This window comes from Cydia strobilella, chromosome 27, assembly GCF_947568885.1.
Source record: "Cydia strobilella chromosome 27, ilCydStro3.1, whole genome shotgun sequence".
Lineage (NCBI taxonomy): Eukaryota > Metazoa > Arthropoda > Insecta > Lepidoptera > Tortricidae > Cydia > Cydia strobilella.
In genome coordinates, this window is record NC_086067.1 from 8,174,348 (window position 1) to 8,199,974 (window position 25,627).

The 25,627-nt window shown below is 44.2% G+C and overlaps 1 protein-coding gene and 1 long non-coding RNA gene across 2 annotated transcripts in view; one reads left to right on the top strand and one right to left on the bottom strand.

The window, feature by feature from the left end:
- LOC134753618 (multidrug resistance protein homolog 49-like) overlaps positions 1-25,627 on the top strand; it is an 86,438-nt gene that overhangs the window by 47,497 nt on the left and 13,314 nt on the right. Inside the window, exons 6-23 of the mRNA XM_063689555.1 lie at positions 1,044-1,168; positions 2,512-2,707; positions 3,040-3,264; positions 3,677-3,863; positions 4,580-4,722; positions 6,142-6,291; positions 7,178-7,236; positions 8,216-8,350; positions 9,201-9,304; positions 10,353-10,453; positions 12,219-12,389; positions 14,789-14,971; positions 15,771-15,861; positions 16,689-16,801; positions 17,383-17,512; positions 18,478-18,673; positions 19,511-19,673; positions 22,752-22,946. Of these exons, the coding sequence (XP_063545625.1) occupies positions 1,044-1,168; positions 2,512-2,707; positions 3,040-3,264; positions 3,677-3,863; positions 4,580-4,722; positions 6,142-6,291; positions 7,178-7,236; positions 8,216-8,350; positions 9,201-9,304; positions 10,353-10,453; positions 12,219-12,389; positions 14,789-14,971; positions 15,771-15,861; positions 16,689-16,801; positions 17,383-17,512; positions 18,478-18,673; positions 19,511-19,673; positions 22,752-22,946 (2,667 nt within the window). The remainder of the gene's footprint in view (positions 1-1,043; positions 1,169-2,511; positions 2,708-3,039; positions 3,265-3,676; positions 3,864-4,579; positions 4,723-6,141; positions 6,292-7,177; positions 7,237-8,215; positions 8,351-9,200; positions 9,305-10,352; positions 10,454-12,218; positions 12,390-14,788; positions 14,972-15,770; positions 15,862-16,688; positions 16,802-17,382; positions 17,513-18,477; positions 18,674-19,510; positions 19,674-22,751; positions 22,947-25,627) is intronic.
- Positions 21,725-22,477, bottom strand: LOC134753629 (uncharacterized). The gene is made up of 2 exons (XR_010128834.1): positions 22,177-22,477; positions 21,725-21,960 (listed from the first exon to the last, which is right to left on the bottom strand). It is a non-coding gene; the product is annotated as an uncharacterized LOC134753629 (long non-coding RNA).

Here is a 25,627-nt window from a genome sequence, read left to right on the forward strand (position 1 = left end):
GCAGCTCACTCTGGTCGGCCTGGCCGTAGTTCCTATAGCTATTCTAGTCGCCGCTACCGTTGCTAAGGTAATTTGCACCGTGAGGTTAAAGACGTAGAGTTGACTACGTCATATCTAGCTGTCTCTATCGTGGCAACTTCTCTCTCCCTCTACTACGTCTGGCAGCTCACTCTGGTCGGCCTGGCCGTAGTTCCTATAGCTATCCTAGTCGCCGCTAATGTTGCTAAGGTAATTTGCACCGTGAGGTTAAAGACGTAGAGTTGACTACGTCATATCTAGCTATCTCTATATCGTGGCAACTTCACTCTCCCTCTACTATGGCTGGCAGCTCACTCAGGTCGGCCTGGCCGTAGTTTTTATAGCTATTCTAGTCGCCGCTACTGTTGCTAAGGTAATTTGCACCATTAGATTAAACTGGTTAAAGACGTAGAATTGACTTCGACATATCTAGCTGGTTATGTAGTGGCAGCTCCTCTCTCCCTCTACTACGGCTGGCAGCTCACTCTGGTCGGCCTGGCCAGTTCCTATAGCTATTCTAGTCGCCGCTACCGTTGCTAAGGTAATTTGCACCGTTAGGTTGAAGACATAGAGTTGACTTTGGCAAGTGATTACGTCTGACGTGATGACTATTATGTAGTTGTGGCTTTAGATATATATATTTTTTAAATATTACAAGTTACATCATAATTTTAAACACAATCATTGCCCCACAAATCTCGACAGTATTTGGGCATGTTAGTTTTATTTATTTAGTATAAACTGATCGGCGATTGGCCCTAGTCACACCTGATGGAAAGTGAAGACAGGGCCTAAGATGGAGCTCACCGGTTCACTCTTGTTTTAAAGAGATGTTATGTATGGGCATGTATGTATGTTAGTTCTATAAACCTTATTATGATATATAGGGCTAGCCTACAAATAATATTTCCATTTTTTTTTACTAAAACTAAAAATTATTACAAAGAATGAAGGTTGCGCTAAATGTTCCTTACTCAGCTTGGTGCCACGGTATGAGCCAATTTCATTTAATATTAACCTTGCAGTACCAAACACGATGTTCCGCGGAGGAAGTGGCAGCGTACGGCGCCGCCGGGCGCTCGGCCGAGGAGGCTCTCGCCGCCATCAGGACCGTTCGAGCTTTGGGGGGCGAAGAGGTGGAAGTACAACGGTGAGTCCTATACAAAGAGTATAGTAAGTATAGTTTTAGTTAGTTTTGCTGGGCATTTCCGCAAATCGACATCCAATGTGCCAATTTTGCGTGAAACGAGGTAGCGTTACTCTAACCACCCCAGCTCCTCCACGAAGCCTAGCAAAGTCTTCAGGTTGCTAGTTGCCTCCTTTAGTGTGCATGGATTCCCTAGGTATTTGCTCCTATACACTTCTACCTGTTTACAGTCTAAGAGAATATGTTTTGTTGTTTCTTCTTCTGCGATGCACGCTCTGCACATGGGGCTGTCAGTTTTACCCATATTATGTAGGTGTTTGTTTAGTGTGTTATGTCCTGTTATTAATCCTACTATTTTACGTAGTTGGCTTCTTGGTGTTTTCAGTAATATTTTAGTAGTTATTTGAAAGTACTATATAAACAGCCCGAGCGTGACACCAATAATGAGACGTAAACCACTAATCACCATGACCAGTGATGCGGTTAGACCATGTAACTTTTATAATATCTATGTAAAACCTTTTTTATGTGCAAATAAATGATTATGACGATGATGATGATCATTTTTTAAACACTGGCAACTTTTTACCATAAATAAGTCATAGCAATAGCTGCTTGAGTTTGAAGTTTTATTATTGTGTCTACATTAATGATGAAATCAATTGCAGAAAACATAAAAGATGACACATTCAAATTTTGACTCGCAAAGCGTTAGAAATTTTACAGGTAGCAGTGAAATACCTATCAAAGGTATTTCACTGATCTGTTAAAAGTAAAAAGAACAAAATCAGCAAAAAAGTCTCATGATTGATGCTTTACCCCGTCCCGTGTGAACAATTCCGACTGTCACTGGCCCAGTGAGTGTCTCAGCTCTCAGCTGCCATCAGAACTGCCAGAGCACTCCAGGGAAGAGGTGGAACTACATTTAAATTATAAACGATTAACCTCCTGACGACCCGCGTCCTACACGTAGGACATAGGCACCGATAAAATTTTGACTCTTTAATATTGTCTTCGGTTACCGCGATAGTTACTCATGAAATAAAACTATGAAAACGGATTATATCGCGTATATTGAATTTATAATACATCCCGTCCGTCCATTAAAGTTTATAGTCTATGGTGGTTCATTATTTTTTATGTGGGTATTTTTGCATTTTGTAGTTTTTCCTCAGTCACCCGTTGACCACGAACGCTGTAAAGGGTTCATTTTTGACTCTTTGTCAACTTAACAGAGTTCAATATTGAAATATTGAAATCCGGTCGTCAGGAGGGTCCTGTTTACCTAAATACCTAATAATGTGTCATACCTAATCGTATTTTGATTCCATAATGTCTGCTTCCAGCTACAAACGTCTCCTTGCACCAGCCAAGGCCGCATCATCACGGCGTGGGTTATGGGCCGGCGCGGGCTCCGGGCTGGGCTGGCTGCTCACATACTCGCTCAACGCCGTCGTGTTCGCGTACGGAACCATCCTGTGCGTGCGGGATATGAACCTGCAACCCGAGGAACAGGATTACCATCCTGGGATTATGGTCATTGTGAGTAGACCATTCCAACTATAGGCCTCTGTCAGCAATAGGTACTCTGTTATGTAGTGGTTCTGGAGTTAACCATTCCATCTGCCACCGGAGGAGCAGCTAGGTGTACCATCCGGGGATCATGGTTAATATAGTATGGTCACTGTGAGTCCATCATCCAGTATCCGTAATCAGCACTTAATAATAGAACTAATAGAGTTAAGTTTCCTCAAGAGATAGGTTCTTTAGAGCCACCCCACACTAGCGTCTTCTGGCGTCGGTAGCAGTTTCTGTATCCACGGCAATCATACACCAAAAAAATCCTTGTTCCTTATAACGTATTGTTTCTTCAGGTCCTCTTCTGCACATTCATGGCGTCCCAGAACATCGCGATGTGTCACCCGCACCTGGAGCTGTTCGCGGCCGCGCGCGGCGCCGCCGCCTCGCTCTACCGCCTGCTGGAGAGGAGGTCCAAGATCGACGCCATGTTGGATCGAGGGGAGAAGCTCGACAAGTTGAAGGGAGAGATCGTGTTTGAGGATGTCTACTTTAACTACCCGTCGAGGCCTGATGTAAAGGTAAGCATCTTATCCATTTCTGGATACATCCTTCGACTTATCGTTAAGGGTATTCCTAACGTAAATGCTCCAGATCTGGACGCTTTTCCTATAGTTGCCACCAATATATAGAAGTAACAAGCGGTCAGTTTACCTCAGTTGTTTGATTGGGGTTAAAGATTTTACTCTTTTCAAAATTTGAACATTACATGGGTAATTCAACGTAATTGAAGTTAACGATTTTAAAGTTCAATCGATAGCAATACGATGTGAATACGATTGAGTGGAATTTCCAATTACACGGCCAAAATCGTGACAATAGTGTAGAACAAAGTGCCATTATAAATTAAATCAATATAAATGCACTAACTGTCAAAATTCCAATAATGACCTTATACCACAGCGATGATCACAGTAAAGTATTCATTCCCAGGTACTTCGCGGTTTCAACCTCCGCGTGTCTCCCGGCGATACAGTGGCACTGGTCGGCGGTTCCGGCTGTGGCAAGTCCACAACCTTGCAACTGCTACAGAGACTCTATGAGCCAGCTGGAGGCAGCGTGAAGGTCGATGGAAGACCACTCAACGAATTGAACATCACTCACTACAGGAGGAGTATAGGTAATCTTGAATAAAGGGTTTTGTGGCAAGACGAGGACGAGTCATTTAAGCAGGAATAAAGCAACAGTCGTCTAGAGAGTAAATGGAAATATCATGCTTTTCTTATTTTGAACAGTTCTACGATGTCTACTGGGATAGTAGTTACCATTACTTTGAGAAGTGCAATAGTCACGTAGTACGTAAGAACTGAAATCGCAACTGGAGGACCGGTAGATGAAGTACTTAGATTTCCTTTAAGACTGCGACTCTGAAGGATATTGTATATTGTATGGGTGGATGGACAGAACTAACTGTTTTTAGATTTCGGTTTATTCAAGAAAAAAGAATAAAGAATATATTGTTATTGTTGTATTGTTGTTGTTGTTAAAAGGTCATTATTCTTCACAACGACGGGACTTAATCGCGTAAAATAAGTTTTAAATTCACCACCGACGTTTCGAGGACGGCGTTGTCCCCGTGGTCTCGGAGAAGTTTTTCGAACTACCCGCACTTAGTCTTGTTTATTAAACTTGAACGTCGCTGTGAATAATAATGAGTAAAAAACGTGAAAGTTTAAATCAGTGAATTAAAAGGTCTACGTAATGTTAAAGTTTTCAATCTATATTCAGCTAGCAAAAAAGCTATAGTCTAATCCTTCTTGTACAAATAGAGGAACCCTGTGCTCGAGTGGGAAGTGTAGACTGGCAATGATGGTCAATGAATTCTATTTGTTACAGGCGTAGTGGGCCAGGAACCTGTCCTATTTGGAGGCACCATTCGCGAGAACATCGCCCTGGGAATTGACTACGTCAGCGAGGCTGACATCATTGAGGCAGCTACCATCGCTAACGCACATGGCTTTATCTCGAAACTCAAAAACGTAAGTGATTTTATAACAAACTATTTTATAACTACTAAACTATTACGCGATGAAATGCATGGAATTTATCAACTTAGTGTATTGGCGCCTTGTCACTAAATATGTATTCTTCATTTGAATCTGATCAATTTTACTTTAGTGTTTTTTATCTGGAACTATGTGACCTCTGTTGTTATTGAATAAGTATACCTATAAGTAGAAGCCCCTAGAGGGGCTAATGAACTAAGTGTTCAAAACTTAGGATTATTGTAAGGCTTCCATCGCCATTAATTTTCAATTTGTATTGTTTTTTATTTTATGTTATTTTTTCTCTCTCTTTTGTACGCATGTGTGTGTGCGTAAGTGTTAGCATTAGTTTAAAATTGAATATTTTGTTACTACCTGTGAGTTCCTGTAATTGGCTTCCTGTTTTAATCTTGTTGTTTATTGTAAGTGTATAGCTGTTGGTTCTCCTTAACATAAATAAATAAATAAATAAATAAATAAATAATATAATCGATAAGAAACCGGCAAAGATACACTATCGATTTGCCTTAATTTTTAATACAAAAAATTCAACCTCCGAGATTAACACTCCAATCATCACTACTTGCTACTTACTGGTATTATTTGTAAAGAAAAGCCAGAGAAAAGCTATCTTATTCGAAGCGAAAAATAAATGTAAAGTTTGGATTCAGGAGACCAGAGAAGAAAAAAACCGGCCAAGTGCGAGTCGGACTCGCGCACTAAGGGTTCCGTACCATTACGCAAAAAACGGCCAAAAAAATCACGTTTGTTGTATGGGAGCCCCACTCAAATATTTATTTTATTCTGTTTTTAGTATTTGTTGCTATAGCGGCAACAGAAATACATCATCTGTGAAAATTTCAACTGTCTAGCTATCACGGTTCATAAGATATAGCCTGGTGACAGACAGACAGACGGATAGCGGAGTCTTAGTAATAGCAAAGATAGATATAACTCCGTAATAGATGGATACAGTCTAAGGAAATAACGTGCCTCGAAAATCAAGAAAATTTGATTCTCGTTCAGAGGGCGCTACTAGTTTTGGCCTACAGTCGTATAGATGGCGTTGACGGTTTCGTTTGTTATTTAACAATTTTAACGCATATCAGTGAAAGAACATGAGTCAAAATCATAAAAATAATTAATGCTAATAAAAAAAATCATTTATCCATATTTAAATACATTTTATCGTATTTTTATAAATCTTCATTTTTAGTTTTAAAGTGTGTCGACAGATGGCAGTGAATTTACTGGGGTTACAAAATTTACTTTGACAGTACCGCTCTAGTATAAGATACTCTATGGTAATAGGGTCCCGTTTTTAGAAGTCCGTGTCAACCTCTAAAGATGCAAGGGTGTATCTTTTGTCAGCAGAAGACCGTTTACTCACAAGCCTTTATTCTGTGTGCTCAGGGCTACGACACAGTGATCGGCGAGCGAGGCGCGTCGCTCTCCGGCGGACAGAAGCAGCGCGTGGCCATCGCGCGCGCCGTTCTGCGGAAACCCGCCATTTTGCTGCTAGACGAGCCTACTTCTGCACTGGATCCTGCTGCTGAACGACAGGTGTGTATTAGTCAGAAGTATTCATGTAGAATTTTTACTTCGCTCAAAAGTTACGTTTTTTTTTGTTTTGTCTCTCAGTGCACCGACCTTAACGCTTTTCTGTTTAGCCCTATGGTATGGTTGACTGGTAGAGAATGCCTATAATGGCATTCAGTCCGCCTGTTGTACACTTTTTATGTGCAATAAAGTTTAAAATAAATAAATAAATCAAACTGTTGGATTCGCGGGAATGTAGGTAATTTGAATTTTTTGAACTATAGTGGAATTCCAAACCCACTGAAGTAAAAATTGTAACTATTGTATTTAGAAGATTCAAATTCCTTTGACTTTTGTACACGCATCTCATTCCAGCCGTCTTTTACAGTTATACACACTAGCAGTATGCAGTAGTGACTATGATTGTCAGTATTTATGATGGGTTTGGCAACTGTCAAAGGTTTGCAGCATTAAAAAAACAAAAATTTGACACAATTCTAGGGATTGACAGGGCAAGCTATACTGGCGCCCTCTGCTATTTATTTCGACCGGCAAACCGTGGGCAAACCCCATTTATGTCAGGTAGCAAAGCGACGTCAGCGACGTCTTAATGACGTAATAAAGATGTAATTATGGCGTCATAATGTCGTCGCTGACGTCATAATGACGTATAAATGCTGTTAGGGATATGGGTAGATTAAGATGTAGGGTAGGTTGTAGCGGCATGCTAAATAAAACAGTCTATGCTCAGCTGAGGTGGTTTCATTGTGCAATTCCAAATACTTCACATGGCGCAGTCGGTAGGATACGAACCTACTCTCCCAATGGGAATCTGATTATAGTTTTGTGCGTGCCATTGACTGTATTTGCCAGATCTGGATACACATAAACATCTTGTGTTACCTTACAGGTACAAGCAGCGCTGGATGCGGCCAGCAAAGGAAGGACCACGTTGGTTGTATCACACAGGTAATTAGATATACCACCTCCAACTTATAGTCTCATTCGAATATAAGGTTTTTTATACCGAAGCGACTATCATCAGCAAATAATATATCCTGTCTTTTTATCAGGTCAGCGGTCATTTATAAGTAGCCAAATTCCAAGGAGCCAAAATTAGATCTCTCTTTAATAACAGCCATGTCATAATCTCGGATCTGATTAAGGTAAACAACCAGCCGCAATAAAAACCCACTTATGAAGACTATCAATATCCATTTGGCATTCCAAAGAGCCTCGAATGTGATCAATGGGGAATGTTCCGAAGAACTTTTTGATCTGGTGCCATCGTCTCGTTTCTATCACCGCACCTCCCGCCAAAGGAGCAAAGCTCATCCTCACTTCTTAGACACATGGCACACCATGAATAAGCGGGCATCCCGCTCGTTTCTTCCCAGAACGTGCAGAATGTGGAATGAGTTGCCTCCTGAGGTATTTCCTTTGTGCTACGACATGGGATTCTTCAAGAAGCGGGTATTTAGGGTTCTCAAGGGTCGGCAATGCTTAAGTGGCTCCTGTGATGTTGCTTACGTCCATGGGCGACGATGACTGCTTCCCATCAGGCGGCTCCTCTGCTCGTTTGCTGAATATCACATAAAAAAAAAAAATGTCATCATATGACATCATAACTTAAGTTTTTCTCTTGTCGGTGGAGTAATCGCCAATTATTTCTTTCTTGTGCCAGTTCATTCCCATGCAGTCTTTTAATTCCCTCATACGACGAATTTAATCATTATTGGCTGAGATAAGTAATTCTAGACTTTCCTTCTTCTCTTGTCTTTTCGAGCCTGCTTTCCAGGAATCGAATGTGTAGTCATATTTGATTTGTGGAAAATTAAAATCGACTACAAATTCTAAATGTTACTTTTTGGAAAAATCAAATTCACCTTATACGGCTGGCGAGTCGCTGTTTACCTCTATAATTTATCAAATTTAAATATTGTCACAGGTTATCAACGATAGTTAATGCAACCCGTATAGCCTACGTGGAGCACGGAGCAGTGCTGGAGCAGGGCTCACACAGGGAACTGTTGGAGAAAAAGGGACTCTATTGGAAGCTGGTGCAAGAGGACATGAGCACAGAGTAAGTTTACTTCTTAGATATGATGGTCTGCACTTGTCTACGTGACAGCGTTAACTATAAGATGGTTTTTATCTATTAATCGCGTGGAGTTCACAAGTGGTGATTATTTTGTCATGTGGAATAACACCGACAAATACGACGCTCGCTGAGCTGTAGAAAATTCAACGTATGTGCATTGTGACCCGTACCAGTTAAAATTGTGTTCCATTTTGTTTGGAACCAGCCTCATCTTATCGGTAATAAATCTTACGGGATCAAAATCTAAATACTTTTAAATAGGGCTTATGAGCAAAGCTTTTATCTATTCAGTTGTTTAATAATACACTACAAATCATTTTATTTGTGCGATGAGCATGGATATTTGTTCCTAAGTAATGAATGTTTTTCTACATATTTATGGGTATAGTAAGTAAGTAAGTATTTATTTGCAAAGAATAAGTAGGTACAATAGTGTCTTAGGTGGTAAGTGACGATTGGTTGCTTATTCTGCTATTTGTACTATACAGGTTGTACTAGCATGCAAAAATCTTAAAACTAGTAACTACTACAAATACCCAGTATACCCAGTATAGATTAGATTAGATTAGATATTTATTCTCATAATATGAAATTAAATTATAAATTATGCTAGACTAATCTACATGAATTTATATTATGATTATACCCACCTAGTACATAATTTCCCTGTTCATAGATTGACCCCAGTGTAAGATTGTCCTAGAATATTTATTTATCTGTACGTAAAAGAAAGGAATCAAGGTTACATCAGATTAGAGAAAAGTAGTACAAAGGCGAACTTATCCCTAAGAGGGATCTCTTTCAGTTAACCTAATGTACCTATCGTTCGTAGAAGCATGGAGAAGACCTGCTCAGACGTGGAGTCAGAAGAAGACGAGGATGTCGTCGAGGAGAGCCGGTTCAAGCGAGCGCCGAGCATTCGCTCGTCGAGACGAGGTGAGTACACACAGCAACACTCTTAACTGTCCATCGGTGGGCTTTATGCCTTTTGTAATAAGGTTTACGAACTGTCAATTAACAGTGTGGGCGATGGTAACCAGCACAGCACTGCATTTGACTGAGAACTCGTCCCACTGTGATGACAGGCTGCAAACCTCATCACTCTCTCTCTCTCATCATCATCATTTTAATTTCACCAGTGGCGTAACTGGGGGGGGGGGGGGGCAAGTGCCCCGGGCGCCATCAAAGGGGGGCACCAAAATGGGCAAAAGGCAGCAGCAGGGAAACTTTTGTAAGTTGTCAGGGGGCGCAAATTTGGTGAATGCCCCGGGCGCCATATCCTCTAACTACGCCCCTGGGGCCTGGGTTTACGAACTGCAAACCTCATAGCCGGCGCTTGAGTGAGATGTGTTTTCAATGGATTTTCATTTCACAACAACGTGCATACAAATCATATAATACTTGTCTAAGTCCCAAATGTGGCACCGCTACACTACGTATCAGGCTGAGAGATCCGATGGACATCTAAATGATATCCATACTAATATTATAAATGCGAAAGTCTGTCTGTGTGTTACCGCTTCACGCTTAAACCACTGAACCGATTTAAATGAAAAAAATACAGGTTATGTCCTTGAAGGACATAGGATAGTTTTTATCCCGAAAATCATCCCTAAGAAAGTGAAAAGCGGGGTGGAATTGAGACAACTAATGAAGTGCCTGCTAATTTGTGTGCATAATATGTCCAAATTGAATGATTGCCATGAGAATTATTCCAGGCGCTATACTTACTTTAGCTGCTGTTACTAAGTCCGCGCAGACGAAGTCGCGGAAAAAAAAGCTAGTATAGATATCATTACATCGCCGTGAAAAGCATTCAATCATTTTAAATAACCTCATCCGCTCAGCTACTACTCATCATCTTCCTCGCGTTGTCCCGGCATTTTGCCACGGCTCATGGGAGCCCGGGGTCCGCTTGACAATGCTCAGCTACTTCTACTGTTGTTTGTATTTAGTTTTATTATTGTTGCGTTGTATGTTCCAGAGTCCCTAACACCGGAGCGACTTCTCCGCGGCAGCATGCGGCTGGGATCCATGGCGGGGGCGCATGTACTCAACGTAGCTGTGCCTGATCTGGACCACATTGTAAGTAGAAGAGAGAAGTAAAATCCAGTTTCCAAAGTGAGGAACCGCCAGCGTTAGTCTTTTTTTAACGCCATGGAGTTGCAAGAGGCTACGATGTACTATGTAACTTTACTTTTGAGTGGCATTAACAAATCTTAAAAAAACAGCATTAACGTGACACTTATTCATTCGGTGCTTGCCTGTTTGTCTGATTTAATTTATTGGCTTTTAATTATTTATATATTTAGAAATGGTCCGAGCATGCTATTTTGCGTCAGCCCACGCACTCCTGCAGTACGGAGTCGAACTGTGGGCCGGTGCTGCCGATTGGGAGAGGGTCTTCCGGCTCCAGAAGCGCGCCGTTCGGGCGATAGGCCGTGTCCCTCAATGTCACTCCGCGAGGCCATTGTTCAAGTCGTTGGGAATACTTACGCTGCCCTCGCTTCTAATAATGCAAATGGCAATAAATACACGTGATGAAGTAGACTCCAATCTAATCATCGAAGCCCCGCGTAGGTACGCAACTCGCAGCGCGCGCGCCGGAATGCTGCCACTCGCATCGCACAAACTTGCGAAAACTAAAAAGCTATCACATGTTATGGTTCGAAAAGTGTATAATTGCCTTCCGCGTGAAATTGTTACTGCAAAAAGTGCGTCAATGTTTAAAACTAAACTCAGACAATGGCTCCTCGAGCAGACGTTCTATGACCACAAAGAGCTTTTTATAAGTAAACCCATGTCATAGAATAAGAATAATATTGTATAATACCTACATATTGTAGTACCTATTGACTTGTAATTTTATATTATTAATAAATAATGATTATGATTATGATTATAACAATTCAAGTCTTGGAGACCCTTTACATCTCTAAGGATAATTTGATGATCGTTTTTTTTTTAATTATATATACTTTATCTTTGACACCTAGAGACTTTTACATCTCTAAACAATTTTAGTACTTGTCTGTTGTTTGTATTTTTTTTATTATAGCTTTTTTTTGTAATTCGACATTTAGAGACCGGATATATATCTCTAACAAAGTATCTAATATTTCATTGATTCCATATTTGTAATTGTTTTTTGTAATTTTTGGTTATTTTTATTGCTTGTATTAAAAAGAACGCGCGAGCGCTGGTAAGAGCGTGCGACTTGCAATCCGGAGGTCGCGGGTTCAAACCCCGGCTCGTACCAATGAGTTTTTCGGAACTTATGTACGAAATATCATTTGATATTTACCAGTCGCTTTTCGGTGAAGGAAAACATCGTGAGGAAACCGGACTAATCCCAACAAGGCCTAGTTTCCCCTCTGGGTTGGACGGTCAGATGGCAGTCACTTTCGTAAAAACTAGTGCCTACGCCAATTCTTGGGATTAGTTGCCAAGCGGACCCCAGGCTCCCATGGAGCCGTGGCAAAATGCCGGGACAACACGAGGAAGATGATTAAAAAGAACGCGCAATTTCGTCAACGGTGTCATCTAGTGAACAATTTTCATATTACGACTTAATTCTTTCTGCAAATTACTAGGTCAAGTTTCTCTACAGGCTATATCTATATCTTAACAACTAAACTATATAACTTCATATCTTAACACATTCATTGCCTACGTTTTCGTAGCACTACGCTCGTAGTTTTTCCGCTTTGTAAAAGAATGCGACTACGACAGAGAACCCGCCGAGCGGGTTCCACTTGCCGGCATTCAAGCCCCTGATTCATTTTGGAAAACGAGGTTATTATAACCCAAGCAAGTTACGAGATTAATTTATTTTGTTTTTCTTTTCTAGGAGGAAACATCTGGGACTGAAGAGGAAGCAGCAGAGGCCCCAGTAACGAGCCTGCAACTCCTTAAGCTGAACACACCAGAATGGCCGCTGTTGCTCGGTGGAGGGCTCGCGTCGCTCCTCGTCGGCGCCACCATGCCTGTGTTCGCGCTTCTGTTCTCACAAATATACGCGGTAAGTTTCTATCACTTAGCGAAAGTTGGGAATGGCAGAAGAAGCATCAGAGCCAAGTGAATGCAGTGGAAATGAGAGTGTTGAGAAGTGTGTATGGTGTGAGATTACAAGATAGAATTAGGAACAGTGTGATAAGGGAAAAGTGTGTACTGAACGAAGATGTAGTGACAAAAATTGAGAAAGGTATGAGATGGTTTGGACACGTGGAAAGAATGAGTGAAAGAAGGCTAACAAAGAGAGTGTATAATTGAGAGGTAGAAACGGGAGTTGGAAGGGGCAGACCTCGGCGGACTTTCTCTGATCAGATCGGGGATATCCTGAAGAAAGGCCAGGTCAAGAGCACCCTAAACCGGCGAGCGTGTATGAGGAATGTTATGAAAGTGAAGGAAGCGAAAGAGGTATGTCAGGATCGTAGCAAGTGGAAATCCGTGATCTCTGCCTACCTCTCCGAGAAATAGGCGTGATTATATGTATGTATGTAAGTTTTTATCATACAATCAGCAGAAAGCCTATGTTGAGGTGAATGATTACATATAGATAACTATAGCTGCAGCAGACTATCAAGCGCAAATTGATCACAGACTCCAACAAGATTCTATCGCAATAGGAAATATAACGCAAAACTCTGCGTAGAGGGCGCCACTAACACATACTGAGGACCTATCGCGAAACACGAAAATCGAAATTTCGTTATCTGCTTCTCTTTCACTCTTGCATATTCGAGCGATAGAGAGACAGATTACGATCTTTCGATTTTCGCGTTTCGCTTTGATGCATAAGCATTATTCTATGTCTTAGTGAAAACTTGTAAAAAAACTGTTAAAGGCATAGTATGTATAAGTTACGCTATGGTTTACAATGTGTGCTAGTGCTGCACTCTGGCGGCAGAACGTTGCAGTAATATCCCCAACTGAAAAATAGTTGTACCTTCTTCTTCATAAGCCTGTCTTTACTAATCAAAATGTCGTCACTCCAGTTGTAGAAACGCTTTGACACTCAATTTTCTAAAGTATTTTCACTGATGATATAGTATCCTATCAAGTTCAAAAGTGTCAGTTCGTAAAACTTATTGAACGTGAGTTGTTATTTTTATGTTCTATTGTTGTTTTTTATTTCTTATTGTTTTAGTTGTTAATTGGAATTTTATTTTAATTTGACTTTGCAATACTATTATTAATTCTGACATTATATTAACTAGGGTGCCCTAGCAATATATATATATTTTGACCGCTTATTTATACTCTGAAGAGATAATTTTTGACATTGTGTTTAGTATAACTATCATTACTTTCTGACATTTTATCTCACTGTATTTGACTTTTAATTTTTTTATTTTGTTATGATCTGTTTGTTTTTATTTATTTTTTAATTTTTTTTTTTTTTTTTTTTTTTTTTTTTTTTTTTTTTTATTATAAACTGATCGGCGATTGGCCCTAGTCACACCTGATGGAAAGTGAAGACAGGGCCTAAGATGGAGCTCACCGGTTCAGTAACAGCCTATTCACTCTTGTTTTAAAGAGACCGAGGTCATATTGATCAGGGAATACAGATGGCGGGAGCGCATTCCATTCCTTAGCCGTCCGTACCAAAAAGGAGGAGGCAAAACGTTTCGTCCGAACGAATGGAATGTGGACCACGAACGGGTGCATACGCTCCCCGCGCCTGGATGTCCGATGATGGAAAGGGGAAGGTGGGATCAGGTCGTGCAGTTCCTGTGCGCACTCCCCGAAATGTATCCGATAGAACACCGATAGGCAAGCGACTCGACGGCGATGCTCAAGGCTCTGTATCCTTGACTTGACCGATGGATCATCACCAAAGAGTCTATGAGCCCGGCGCTCTACCGAGTCCAGGGCCGCCAGCTGATATTTGGCAGAACCGTCCCATAGGTGGGAGCAGTATTCCATGCACGAGCGTACCTGTGCTTGGTATAGGGAGAGAAGCTGATTCGGCGTGAAATACCGCTTCACCTTAAATAGGACACCAAGTTTTTTGGCAGCAGTTTTAGCCCTAGACTCAATAGTCGACCCGAAGTTTAAGTTTGATTTTAAACTTAGACCGAGAAGCTCTAAAGTGTTGGTCACGGGAAGGGACACATTTCGGAAAGTGGGAGCCAAGGTAAACTGGCTCCGTTTTGCAGTGAAAAGACACGCCTGTGTTTTAGTGGCGTTGAATCCAACCAAGTTGGCCTCGCCCCAAATTATTATTCAAAATATAATTCGCCCCATTAATTATTTTACTGAATTATTATTTTTTACAATTTGACGATCTTTTTGTGAGTTCATGTTGGGAATTACATTGTTAAATATCATGTAATTCCCAATAAGAAATAAATTAATCTAATCTAATCTAATCTGTTTTCCTCGCAAGTTTTCTTATGTCCTTAATATTTTTAACAGATGTTCGCAGAATCCGACCCCAACAAGATTCTATCCCAGTCCCAGCTATACGCCGGTCTGTTCGCCGGTGTTGCCGCCACGTGTGGCGCCGTCACGTTCCTACAGACGTGGCTCTTCGGCCGCGCTGGGACCCGCCTCACTACGAGGCTTAGGGAGAATACCCTCAGGAATTATCTGTACCAGGTATGATATATAATTCTACCCCAATTCTATTCCAGTCTCAACCGAACGCCGGTCTGTTCCTGGCGTTGCCGCCACGTGTGGCGCCGTCAGATTTCTACAGGCATGGCTGTCGGCCGCGCTGGGACCCGGCTTACGGACTATAAGGCTTATGGAAAATACCTCAGTAGGAATTATCTGTATATACGAGGTATAAACTGTTATAGGGCTACTCATAGCTAGAGAGCTCAGGACAGGAAAAAAATAGCTTTAAACAACTATATAATAGTCAATTGCTTATTAAAACATAAAGATCCTCTTAAAAATGAGCTGCAGCTCGTCTGCGTGGAGGTTCGAGCAACTCGGTATGACAACATTGACAGATGACATCACAGATCGTATTGAGCTTTAAGACTAGGCTGATGAGTGTATTTAATTTATTGCGAATCAAACTTTTAACCATGTACCATGTATTAAGAATTCTATTTAATATTAAAATGACAGGTAATGATAGTCGAAATACAAATATTATTAACGACCGGTCTGGCCTAGTGGGTCTGTGACCCTGCCTATGAAGCCGATGGTCCCGGGTTCGAATCCCGGTAAGGGCATTTATTTGTGTGATGACAGTTATTTGTTCCTGAGTCATGGTTGTTTTCTATATATTTAAGTATTTATATATTATATATATCGTTGTCTGAGTACCCACAACACAAGCCTGCTTGAGCTAACCGTTTACCGTGGGGCTTAGTCAATTAGTGTGAAAAAATGTCCTACAATATTTATTAATTTATTAAATGTTAGGTACGTTGTTTGTTGACAGGAACAGGGCTGGTTCGACCGCGCGCAGAACTCCGTGGGGGCGCTGTGCGCGCGCCTCGCCACCGACGCCGCCGCCGTGCAGGGCGCTACAGGTAACTTCATGGAAAACTACAATATTACCAACCAACTAACTAACCAACCGACCAAGGTGCAAGACGTCGGATGCGTCATTACCAAACTTAAATGGAGCTGGGCGGGACATGTTGCCAGACAGAGTAATGGCAGGTGGGCCAAAATGTTAACGGAATGGAGGCCGCTTTCAGACGAAAGGTGCCTGGCGTCCATTGGCTCGTTGGGTGGATACACTTCTGTATAAGATTGGCTCAGGACCGGGATGGGTGACGTGCTCGAAGAGAGGCCTAAATATGCTCAGCAATGGGCGATAAAAGGCTGACATGATGATGATAATGATGATAATGAGAAAATATTGGCTCTGTGAGCTGTATACCACGGAAAATTTTTTAGCCTATTTTGTGTTCCAACTGCTAGGCAAAGGCCACTTTCTTCCGCTACTCGGTTTGGTGCATGCTCCCGCCTCTCTCTGTAGTCGCTCTCTCATGATTGAGGATCGTGGTTATCGGTGGATGTTAATGCTCCACACCTGGTTTTTATGATCTGCCTCCATCGGCCTGTTTATCGCGTCTGACGACCGACCGAGCAAATGCTCCCGCCATTTGCTGCAAAATGCGTCAAGGTCGTCCCGCCGTCTCTTTTTTGATCTGCCTCTGCCCCAAAAATTGAATTGACAAAAAAATCTATATTATTACCGAGCCTGCAAAATGTCATCGAGAATCGTTTGAGAAATGCAACATGTAGGGGAGAACGACCGAACATACGAAAGCATTTTGCCCAAGCGAAACGGAACTTCGCGTCGATCGATCAACACATACCTAATATGAAAGTTATTGTCTCGCTCCAGGTACCCGACTGGGCACGGTGCTGCAGGGCATCAGCACCATGGCGATCGGCGTGAGCCTGGCCATGGCATACTCTTGGAAAATGACTCTTGTATCTCTGCTCAGCGTGCCTTGCGTAAGTGCCTCCTTTACTTATAGACTGCGGGCCAGGAACAGATTTCCATGACCAGCCAGCGTTTCGGTGGCTGCCATTCCTCAACCCACCAACGAAGCGGCAGCTGACGTTCACAGTTTTCGCCCGAGTGGCGATGACTGACGAAATTTGCGCCAGGCTCGCGGTCTATTGCTTATCTAATTGTGTCCTAAAATACTCATAACAGAGTTGGTAACGAGGCTTCCACCTTATATTAGACCTACCGTGTATTAGATGATTAGTATACAATGAGCTCCTACCAAGTTCAGGCTGACCTTGGACTGCGGAAAGCTATGGTTTCCAGTCATATTAGTAGGTGATTTGAAAAAGTTTATATACGTAGTTAAAAGCCACTAGATATATAAATAACTGTAATTAAATTAAATTATTTGTATTTGAATAGGGTGCAATTCAGGGTCCATATGATACCATAAGAAATATGTAAATACTCCCCAAAAATATGCCATGGAAACAAGAAATAAATGAATACTGAATACTGAAAAAAACCCGATATTATTAGCTCGACTATTAGTTGTCTGTTATACGTTATGTATTGGTTTCAGGTGATCGGTGGAATCTACTTGGAGGGTTATGTAATGAAGAAAGCGGAGGTTAAAGAAAAGAAGGCGCTGGAGCAGGCTTCGAGAATCGCCACCGAGGCCGTCTCCAACGTGCGGACCGTGCAGAGTTTAGGTAAGATATATCGTCGTACCAGTTCATAGCCATAGTAAACCGTATTATTATCCGAATAAGGTTGATTTTTGTTAGGGTTCCGTACCCAAAGGGTAAAAACGGGACCCTATTACTAAGACTCCGCTGTCCATCTGTCCGTCTGTCACCAGGCTGTATTTCATGAACCGTGATAGCTAGACAGTTGAAATTTTCACAGATGATGTATTTCTGTTGCCGCTATAACAACAAATACTAAAAACAGAATAATATAAATATTTAAGTGGGGCTCCCATACAACAAACGTGATTTTTTTGCTGTTTTTTTTTTTCGTAATGGTACGGAACCCTTCGTGCGCGAGTCCGACTCGCACTTGGCCGGTTTTTATTTAATTACTTTTCAGTAATTAGTGAGTTTTGCTTGTCACCCACTTGTCACCTGACGATATGTACATGCCCGAAATTTTGTTAGTCTCAAGGACCTGAGTAAGGGCCAGATGCATGAACCACAATTGACAAGCTAATCAAAGACATTCACGCAGTGAAATATGAAATTTCCCATTTTCAGATAAAATTAAGCGTATGTTTTACCGACGATAAACGGTTTTGCTGTCCATGAATAGACTGGATAGCCAGTCTGTGTAAGCTATAATAGTATCCCGGGCATATATCATTATTAACTAGGTCCTTTAAAAAGCTTACAGCCCTATAGAAACATAACATTCTAAAAAACGCGTAATTTTTTTTCCTTCCTGGCGCAGAGGTTGTCCATCGCGGTTAAACGCGGAAACGCAGCAAGCGTGATGGGCACCTTTGCGTCGGGAGCGATGCGGGGTGGGTTGTTCGACTAGTTTTTATGGGTTAGTTTAGGTTTAGTATTAGTTAAGTTTATTGTGGTTATTTTTATTGTAATTTTGTTGTATTGTGTTGTAAATTAATTAATTAAATAAATTGTGCTTAAACATTCTAAAATATAATTTCCATCCACAGGCGTAGAATCCACAATCCTAGACAAATACCTAACAAACCTACAAGAAGCCAGCGCACGCGCCGGCCGCGCCTCGCTCCTGCGCGGCCCCGTCTACGGACTCTGTCTCTGCGCTCCTACACTTGGATATGCTGTGTCTCTGTCTTTTGGAGGATATCTTATTGCGAGAGAAGATTTGCCCTACGCTTATGCTATACTGTGAGTATCGAATCAACCTTGTACGAGTAGAAATAGGGTTCAAAATACTGCGCAAACAAGTGTAATAGTAGATTGTTAACCGAGGGATGAAAGGCATTCGTTTCTGCCGAGGTATTTTGGCGCTCGAACACAGTGAGAGCGTTACTAGTCCGAGGCTGAAATGGTGCCTTACAAAAACAATATAGTACGAAAAATACTATATTTTCAACACTCAAGAATGGGGTATATAAATGTCACCGATATCGCATTATATGCGACATGGATTTTTAATTCGCCTCAAATCGGTGCCTTCTTTTTTTAAATTTCCCAGTAAATACTATATTTTTTCAATATTTTGATAAAAATATTATATGTGTATAGAAAAAAGGTGGCAACCCTAGTTTAAGCATACATGATAATCCCATACAGGGTTAAGTTCGCCTTGTTGTATTTCATTTACTCTATGACTGTGTTTTTCGTGTTGTTATTTTTTATGTACAATAAAGTATATACATACATACATACATGATATTGATGATATTTCCTAAGAAGTGTTATGATTTAACATTTCCCGCACCTATCACTATATTTGATCTCTGTTTGGCCCAAAGGTTAACTGGTAGAGAATGCCTTTAGGCATTAAATTCTGCTTTTGTACAACTTTTAGTGTGCAATAAAGTTATAAATAAATAAATGTGACACTTAGCGCCATCTCGTCTCCAGGATGGGCAACAGCGCATTTTCAGTGACGCCATCTAGTAACGACGCCATTTTAGGGGGTCGGATTTTAATGTATGGGATGGCAGCGTCTTAAATAGGAGCAAAACGGACACTAATGCTTACCCTCTTGGTTCTCAGGGTGTCTGAAGCGCTGATCTACGGCGCCTGGATGCTGGCGGAGGCGCTATCATTCGCGCCGAACTTCGCGGCGGCGCGGCGCTCCGGCGCGCGCATCCTGCGGGCGCTGCAACGCACGCCTAGAGTCATCACTGAGGGCACTGCCGCTGAAATTCCAGACTGGGTAACAAATGTGACTTTTAGAGGCATAGTGGGGACTGTACTGTAACCCCTCGGGAATAGGTACCTCGGCAGGGAGTAAGGAGCCGTTTATTAGGGTTCCGTACCCAAAGGATAAAAACAAGTGCGAGTCGGACTCGCGCACCGAGGGTTCCGCACTTTTTAGCATTTGTTGTTATAGCGGCAACAGAAATACATCATCTGTGAAGATTTCAACTGTCTAGCTATCACGGATCATGAGATGCAGCCTGGTGACAGACAGGCGAACAGCGGAGTCTTAGTAATAGGGTCCCGTTTTTACCCTTTGGGTACGGAACCCTAAAAACGGGACCCTATTACTAAGACTCCGCTGTCCGTCTGTCCGTCTGTCTGACACCAGGCTGTGTCTCATGAACCGTAATTAAATTAAATTAAATTAAAATTCATTTATTTCGAGTATTTGATGTGACTCATAAGTACATAATACAAACATTAAATAAAACACAAACATTAACCAAAACACAAACATTAAACAAAAAACTGCAAAAATTACATTAAGGTAGGTAACTGTGGTAAACACATTGACACACTTCATCTATTTCTCAATAGCTAGTAATAGCTAGGTAGACAATTAAAATTTTCACAGATGATGTATTACTGGTGCCGCTATAACAACAAATGCCTACTAAAAAGTACAGAACCCTCGGTGGGCGAGTCCGACTCGCACTTTTCCGTGTTTTTTTTTAATGATTTAAGTGTATGGTGTAATATTGTAGGAAATATTATAGAGCTTATTATAAACTTCGACATCCAGGCCACGTAGCCAACTGATCGCGTCAGGTGTCAGACTGGTATAGAGGCAGTATGAGTGTGCCATTTATAAAGTGTAACACTCATACGGTAGATGGTACGGCTAAGGAGTGGAATTCAGTTCCTGCAAATCTATTCCCAATCCACTATTAACTTGGATCTTTTTAAATCGAGAGTGAATAGACATCTTTTAGGTAAGCATGATCCATCCTAGACTGCATCGGCTCTTACCATCAGGTGAGATTGCGGTCAAATGCTTGCCTTTTTGTTATAAAAAAAAATGTCAGGATGCCTCCCTAAAAAGGCATCCAGGAAACATTTGCTGTCTGTTGCTTGATCAGGTCTTGGTAGCTCAGATGGCATAGTACTGGGTATATAATCCAGTGTTCGTGAGTTCGAGTCTCACCCAGGACAGTGAAATGTCCATTTTTATTTTAAGTTTAGTACTAGTAGTAGTAAAACTCTTTATTGTACAAAAATAAACATAAAACAAGAGAAAAACGCATCATTTGTACAAAGGCGAACTTATCCCTTTCAGGGATCTCTTCCAGTTAACCTTTGAGCCGCAGGTTTAACTAGCGACCCGCTCCGGCTTCGCACGGGTTACACAAAACCTCAGATACACTTAAACCTTCCTCAAGAATCACTCCATTGATAGGTGAAAACCGCATGAAAATCCGTATAGTATTAGTTTTCGAGTTTACCGCGAACATATATACACACAAACAGACAGACGCGGCGGGGGACTTTAATTTACAAGGTCTGCTCGACACAAAATTAGGCCAATCCATTAGGCTCCTGTAAAAGAGTAATCATCATCATTATAATCATTTTCCGACTGCTACATCTTATCGCCCGCTGCTGAGCATAAACCCATCTTCAAACACATCACTTGTCCCGTTTCTGAGTCAATCTCATTCATAATCAGAAGTATCTAGTCAACTACATCAGCAATGTAGAAGAATATGAAGATGTAGTGACAAAAATTGAGATGGTTTGGACACGTGGAAAGAATGAGTGAAAGAAGGCTAACAAAGAGAGTGTATAAGGTAGAGGTAGAAACGGAAGTTGGAAGGGGCAGACCTCGGCGGACTTTCTCTGATGAGATCGGGGAAATCCTGAAGAAAGGCCAGGTCAAGAGCACCTTAAACCGGCGCGCGTGTATGAGGAATGTTATTAAAGTGAAGGAAGCGAAAGAGGTATGTCAGGATCGTAGCAAGTGGAAATCCGTGGTCTCTGCCTACTCTTCCTCCTTCTTCCTCCTTCCCTTAGTCCCAGTTCTATCTGGGGTCGGGCCTCCTTGTACGGCGGCGCCAGGACGCTCTATCCTGGGTTGTCATAGGGGTAAGGTTCTGGGCTTTCATCTCCCGCTTGATATTGGACCACCATGTGTCGGGAGGTCTTCCTCTTCCCAAGGATTTAGTGGGGATATTTAGGACGGATTTAACTGGGAAATGGTCATCTCGTCTCATGATGTGGCCGTACCATCTAAGCCTGCTTTCCTTTACTTTGTCCATGATAGGGGCCACTCTGAAAGAGCCTCTCACGTGTTCATTGCGTATTCTATCAAGACGGGTAACACCGCCTGCCCAGCGCAGCATCTTCATTTCCGCTGTGTGCAACTGCTGTTCGTGCTTTTTTGCCATTGTCCAGCACTCCGCTCCGTACATCATAGCAGGTCGGACAGCCGTCTTATAGATCTTGCCCTTAGTTCGCACTGGCATACGGGTGTCACAGAGTACTCCAGTTAGCGATCGCCACTTCATCCAGGCGGTGTTAACTCTGTGACTGACATCTGCGTCCACGCGAGCATCAGTCGTAAGCATAGAACCAAGGTACTTAAAATGTGTGACTCGAGGTAATGTTGTGTTATCAATTGAGATATTGCAAGATGTTTCTTCTTCACCACCGAAGTCGCATTCCATGTACTCTGTTTTTGTGCGACTGACTCTGAGACCGTGTCGTTCGAGCTCATTCACCCATCTGTTGAAGGTCTCCTGCAAATCTCTTGCCTTCTTAGCGATGAGGATGATATCGTCCGCATATAACATACACCATGGCATTTCACATTGTAGGCCTTTGGTGATATAATCCATGGTAACATTAAATATCAAAGGACTCAGAGTGGAACCTTGGTGGACTCCTACGCCGACGAGAAAAGGCTCACTAACACCTGCGGGGCTTTTGATTTGAGTTTTAGCCTCTGAGTACATGTCCGTGGTCTCTGCCTACCCCTCCGGGAAATAGGCGTGGTTATATGTATGTATGTACATCAGCAATTCAAATGTTTCAGTCGGCGACCGGCGACATCACGCTGAACGACGTGCACTTCACGTACCCGTCGCGGCCCGGCGCGCCCGTGCTGCGCGGCCTGTCTCTACAGCTGCCGGCCGGCCAGCGGCTCGCTCTAGTCGGCACCTCCGGCTCCGGGAAGAGCACCATCGTGTCATTGCTGCTCAGGAGTTACGATGCCGATAGCGGGAACATGGTGAGTTGTAAGCTGCCGGCCGGCCAGCGGCTCGCTCTAGTCGGCACCTCCGGCTCCGGGAAGAGCACCATCGTGTCATTGCTGCTCAGGAGTTACGATGCCGATAGCGGGAACATGGTGAGTTGTAAGCTGCCGGCCGGCCAGCGGCTCGCTCTAGTCGGCACCTCCGGCTCCGGGAAGAGCACCATCGTGTCATTGCTGCTCAGGAGTTACGATGCCGATAGCGGAAACATGGTGAGTTGTAAGCTGCCGGCCGGCCAGCGGCTCGCTCTAGTCGGCACCTCCGGCTCCGGGAAGAGCACCATCGTGTCATTGCTGCTCAGGAGTTACGATGCCGATAGCGGGAACATGGTGAGTTGTAAGCTGCCGGCCGGCCAGCGGCTCGCTCTAGTCGGCACCTCCGGCTCCGGGAAGAGCACCATCGTGTCATTGCTGCTGAGGAGTTACGATGCCGATAGCGGGAACATGGTGAGTTGTAAGCTGCCGGCCGGCCAGCGGCTCGCTCTAGTCGGCACCTCCGGCTCCGGGAAGAGCACCATCGTGTCATTGCTGCTGAGGAGTTACGATGCCGATAGCGGGAACATGGTGAGTTGTAAGCTGCCGGCCGGCCAGCGGCTCGCTCTAGTCGGCACCTCCGGCTCCGGGAAGAGCACCATCGTGTCATTGCTGCTGAGGAGTTACGATGCCGATAGCGGGAACATGGTGAGTTGTAAGCTGCCGGCCGGCCAGCGGCTCGCTCTAGTCGGCACCTCCGGCTCCGGGAAGAGCACCATCGTGTCATTGCTGCTCAGGAGTTACGATGCCGATAGCGGGAACATGGTGAGTTGTAAGCTGCCGGCCGGCCAGCGGCTCGCTCTAGTCGGCACCTCCGGCTCCGGGAAGAGCACCATCGTGTCATTGCTGCTCAGGAGTTACGATGCCGATAGCGGGAACATGGTGAGTTGTAAGCTGCCGGCCGGCCAGCGGCTCGCTCTAGTCGGCACCTCCGGCTCCGGGAAGAGCACCATCGTGTCATTGCTGCTCAGGAGTTACGATGCCGATAGCGGGAACATGGTGAGTTGTAAGCTGCCGGCCGGCCAGCGGCTCGCTCTAGTCGGCACCTCCGGCTCCGGGAAGAGCACCATCGTGTCATTGCTGCTCAGGAGTTACGATGCCGATAGCGGAAACATGGTGAGTTGTAAGCTGCCGGCCGGCCAGCGGCTCGCTCTAGTCGGCACCTCCGGCTCCGGGAAGAGCACCATCGTGTCATTGCTGCTCAGGAGTTACGATGCCGATAGCGGGAACATGGTGAGTTGTAAGCTGCCGGCCGGCCAGCGGCTCGCTCTAGTCGGCACCTCCGGCTCCGGGAAGAGCACCATCGTGTCATTGCTGCTGAGGAGTTACGATGCCGATAGCGGGAACATGGTGAGTTGTAAGCTGCCGGCCGGCCAGCGGCTCGCTCTAGTCGGCACCTCCGGCTCCGGGAAGAGCACCATCGTGTCATTGCTGCTGAGGAGTTACGATGCCGATAGCGGGAACATGGTGAGTTGTAAGCTGCCGGCCGGCCAGCGGCTCGCTCTAGTCGGCACCTCCGGCTCCGGGAAGAGCACCATCGTGTCATTGCTGCTGAGGAGTTACGATGCCGATAGCGGGAACATGGTGAGTTGTAAGCTGCCGGCCGGCCAGCGGCTCGCTCTAGTCGGCACCTCCGGCTCCGGGAAGAGCACCATCGTGTCATTGCTGCTCAGGAGTTACGATGCCGATAGCGGGAACATGGTGAGTTGTAAGCTGCCGGCCGGCCAGCGGCTCGCTCTAGTCGGCACCTCCGGCTCCGGGAAGAGCACCATCGTGTCATTGCTGCTCAGGAGTTACGATGCCGATAGCGGGAACATGGTGAGTTGTAAGCTGCCGGCCGGCCAGCGGCTCGCTCTAGTCGGCACCTCCGGCTCCGGGAAGAGCACCATCGTGTCATTGCTGCTCAGGAGTTACGATGCCGATAGCGGGAACATGGTGAGTTGTAAGCTGCCGGCCGGCCAGCGGCTCGCTCTAGTCGGCACCTCCGGCTCCGGGAAGAGCACCATCGTGTCATTGCTGCTCAGGAGTTACGATGCCGATAGCGGGAACATGGTGAGTTGTAAGCTGCCGGCCGGCCAGCGGCTCGCTCTAGTCGGCACCTCCGGCTCCGGGAAGAGCACCATCGTGTCATTGCTGCTCAGGAGTTACGATGCCGATAGCGGGAACATGGTGAGTTGTAAGCTGCCGGCCGGCCAGCGGCTCGCTCTAGTCGGCACCTCCGGCTCCGGGAAGAGCACCATCGTGTCATTGCTGCTCAGGAGTTACGATGCCGATAGCGGGAACATGGTGAGTTGTAAGCTGCCGGCCGGCCAGCGGCTCGCTCTAGTCGGCACCTCCGGCTCCGGGAAGAGCACCATCGTGTCATTGCTGCTCAGGAGTTACGATGCCGATAGCGGGAACATAGTGAGTTGTAAGCTGCCGGCCGGCCAGCGGCTCGCTCTAGTCGGCACCTCCGGCTCCGGGAAGAGCACCATCGTGTCATTGCTGCTCAGGAGTTACGATGCCGATAGCGGGAACATGGTGAGTTGTAAGCTGCCGGCCGGCCAGCGGCTCGCTCTAGTCGGCACCTCCGGCTCCGGGAAGAGCACCATCGTGTCATTGCTGCTCAGGAGTTACGATGCCGATAG